Source organism: Notothenia coriiceps, unplaced genomic scaffold (assembly GCF_000735185.1).
Source record: "Notothenia coriiceps isolate Sejong01 unplaced genomic scaffold, NC01 NC01_scaffold00037871, whole genome shotgun sequence".
NCBI classification, from domain to species: Eukaryota; Metazoa; Chordata; class Actinopteri; order Perciformes; family Nototheniidae; genus Notothenia; species Notothenia coriiceps.
The window spans coordinates 1-3,730 of NW_011370572.1; the positions used below are offsets into that span (position 1 = coordinate 1).

At 39.8% G+C, this 3,730-nt stretch overlaps 1 protein-coding gene across 1 annotated transcript in view; it reads right to left on the bottom strand.

The window, feature by feature from the left end:
• Nucleotides 1–1,605: 1,605 nt before the first annotated feature.
• LOC104967842 (leucine-rich repeat-containing protein 45-like) overlaps nt 1,606–3,730 on the bottom strand; it is a gene marked incomplete at its 5' end in the record, with an annotated part of 9,154 nt that continues 7,029 nt past the window's right edge. The window contains 2 exons of the mRNA XM_010797371.1: nt 1,606–2,019; nt 2,728–2,820. Of these exons, the coding sequence (XP_010795673.1) occupies nt 1,813–2,019; nt 2,728–2,820 (300 nt within the window). The remainder of the gene's footprint in view (nt 2,020–2,727; nt 2,821–3,730) is intronic.

Below are 3,730 nucleotides of genomic sequence, written 5' to 3' on the forward strand. Positions count from 1 at the left end.
TGATTCAAGACTCAATTTTAAGGCTCAGGTGAAAAAGGTTTGCAACAGGGTCAAATTCAGTCTATTCAATTTGAGGTTTACCAGGAACTGCATGTCAACAGAGGCGGCTCTGATGTACATGCACTCTATGGTTCTATCTCATATCACATACTGCTTAACAACCTGGTCACATGCCTGTACAACCACTCGTAAACCCCTGGAATCATTATACAAACAAACACTTAAAATAGTAGATAAGAAATCAGTTTATTCTCATCATTGCCCAATCGTCACAAAATATAACTTGTTGAGCTGGGAAAATGTAATGAGATATGCAAATGCTTGCCTCATGTACAAAATAATACACGGCCTTACCTCACCTCCGCTCAGACATGTGATCACCATACGCAAACCTGTAACTAGGTCAACAAGAGCTGCAACCAGAGGAGACTGCGTTGCTCCATTAAGGAAGAGTTCATTCAGCCAATCTTCTTTTTCTTTTAAAGCTGCACAACAGTGGAACTCAGTCCCAGTAAAGATTAGAGAACAAAACACCTGCACTTTATTCAAATCTAACTTAAAAACATGGTTAGTGGAAAATCAGCTCTGTCAACACTGACACAATCTGCACTTTACAACGCTCTGTTTGTACATGTGCTTTGACCTGATGCTATCTGTCTACTTTGTGAATATGCATTTTAGTTTTGTTTTTATGTTTTTATATATGCTTTTATCATAATATAAGCATCTATTTTGAATGTTGTTTTACTGATTGTATTTACCTGTCATTTGAAGTGACATTTTTTTTTAGGATGACTTTCAACATCTCTCAAGGGACTGCAGATGAAAAATAGCCTGTTTGCTAACTCTGGCACATTTACACATGGGAATGTAAATCAATGTGCACTGTCCCTGTCAAATACATAAAGATTTTTTTTAAAAACAATGAATGCGAGGGAGGAAAGCATATTGTAAGGTCATTTCTAAAATGTCTACAATATTAGAATTAGCCATAATTAATGAGAGTTTGTAAAATATTATTCTTTTATATTTCTCAAAGCAAGAGGTAAAAAAAAAGATTGCTTGGTATACAAACTCAGGGATGGTATTAATTGTACTGAAAAACCTTACATCATATTCAGGGCTGTTTTGCTGAGGCTGACTGGGACACATGGTATCTGAACTCCAATGATCTCAGATAGCATGTCATCACTCCAGAGCTGTTTAACTGCAACTCCATCCTCTCTGGTCTTCCTCACAAATCCCTGCGTAAGCTCCAACTGGTCCAAAACTCAGCCGCCCGTATCATTACCAGAACTCCTTCCATTAATCATATCACTCCGGTTCTCAAACAACTCCATTGGCTCCCCGTTAAATACCGCATAGATTTTAAAGTGTTGCTCCTCACCTTCAAGGCCCTTGCACCTCCATATCTCTCTGAACTCCTTCACACCTACACTCCCTCTCGTGCCCTCTGATCCTCCTCTGCCTTCCAACTCACTGTACCTTCTGCCCGCCTGACCACCATGGGGTCAAGAGCCTTCAGCCACTCTGCACCCCGTCTCTGGAACTCTCTCCCACAAGACATCCGCAATATGGACTCACTCTCAACCTTCAAATCCAGCCTGAAAACACACGTTTTTAAACTGGCATATTCAATATCTTAATAATTTTTCTAAACTGATTGTTGTTTTTAAGTCTTTGCTTTTAAGTCTTGTATTACTGTGTGATCTTCTTTGTTGCTTGTTTTTAATTATGCTCTGTAAGGTGTCCTTGAGAGCTTTGAAAGGCGCCCATAAATAAAATGCATTATTATTATTAACTGCAGTACATTCATTTTCTTCTTTGATTACACCTCACCTTGTACGTATGTTGCCTCAAAGACAAGCCATCAATAATGTAACCGAAAATGTAGTCACATTTTAATAACAGTTTTTTAAAACCCACCTCCTCCAGACGAACTAGAGCTCGCACTCTCCCCAGCTCCTCCTCCGCCTGAGCTCGCTCCGTCATACACACCGCTCTGGCTTTACTCAGCTCCTGCAACACAATTACATCATAACACGACGTCACATAAAGAGCGCGGTTAGTTTCTGAAGGAGTCGTTAAGGATACAAACCAAAATGAGGAACAGCATTTCATTTCATTGCAGTTTCATTCTGTAGAAATGCTTCTAAAACATGGAGATGGTAGTTTTACTGCATCCACGAACTGTACTTCGCCACATTCAGTGTTTTATTACTCAACTCTCAGCTTTAGGGTGTCCCCCTTGTCTAGTAGGAAATCCCCAGAGTGGAAAGAGAAGAGGCCTCCTTGTGGATTTGAATAACGTATCTGGAAAATACAGTTAGGGAAGCTAACTAATAAGGCCCCCCCTTCAGTTAATAAAGCCCCCTCACACTGAACCTTGGCTGCCTTCAGTGAATCCATGCAAAGTGGTACAAAGTTGTTTTGTGATTTAAGCCCTGATAGCACCACCAGCACGATAAGGATGTGCCGCCCTGCCTGTCAAACACTGCTTCAGAAACATGTGGGAAAAAACACCAACCAATCACGTCTAATTTGCATAGCCCCTGTAGTCCTGATGTGAAGTTGTGTTTTTATGGCTGAGTATATAGCCTCCGCTGCTACCTTTTAACCACTAAATGAAGAGCATTAGGCTTTGGGCTAATACATAACTACTACCTGACACCTGTTAGCAGTTACATTACATTTCTGGTTGTAAACATGGACGCTCTGAACTCTGACCTCCTCCAGTTGTATCCGCTGTCCCTCCAGTTTGAAGATGCGTTCCTGCAGAGTCCTCTCACACTCTTCCAGATGACGATTCAATTGTTCCACCTGTACATTTCATTATATGTAGTTTTATTTATTAGGATATGGAGTTTTAATTAATCATATAGAAAAGTGAAATAAACAATAAACATGTAAGAGGTTACAAATCCGTCCCCCCATGTAAAGGGCACTATAATGCCTCTAAGGCTAGAAGGACCATGCAACTTGGGGCAAAAGGGCTGTGCTATAATCGAAATGTATTTGAAATTGCAATATGGGCTAGTGCAATATTCAAACTGCAGGAGGCGCAGTATTTGTCACACGAAATATGGGAAATATTAATTTTAATAAAAACAGGTGGTTTTGCATAGATGTCCTGGCATACAACTCGTATTCTACAAACTTCAAAGATATCTTTGGTACAGATCATCTTAACAATGTTAAATATATCCTTCAATAATAATGATGAAAAAATGATCAGTCACTTTGATATCGTGAATCATATCACAATAGCTATATCAGTCAAAAATAATTGCAATTAGTTATTTTTTCCAAATGGTGCAGCCCTATTCATATATCAGCTGAACACACTACGCACTCCTCCTTTAAAGAGCAACTTCCAGGTTAAAGACACCTGTGAATAAATGTGTAGGAAAATTATGAATACACTAGATTTTCCCAAAAATATACAGAAATATAAACTACAGTGACATCTGGCGTTGTTTTTGTAAGAAATGTTCACTTCCGCATAAAAAAGCCTCGGCACGTGACCTCCCGCGTGTGACGTAACACGGGGGACACAAGGGGGAGAGCGGCCGGTGTAACGTATTAATAAACATGGATCCCAATACTAGTTTCGACAAAGAAGACACAGAAGAAGTTGAACATGAATATTCGAATGCATATGACGGTCCACAACCTTATAATTATGAGCCTGCTAGGCGTCCAAGAGACCAGGAGCAGCCAAGGATTAGAA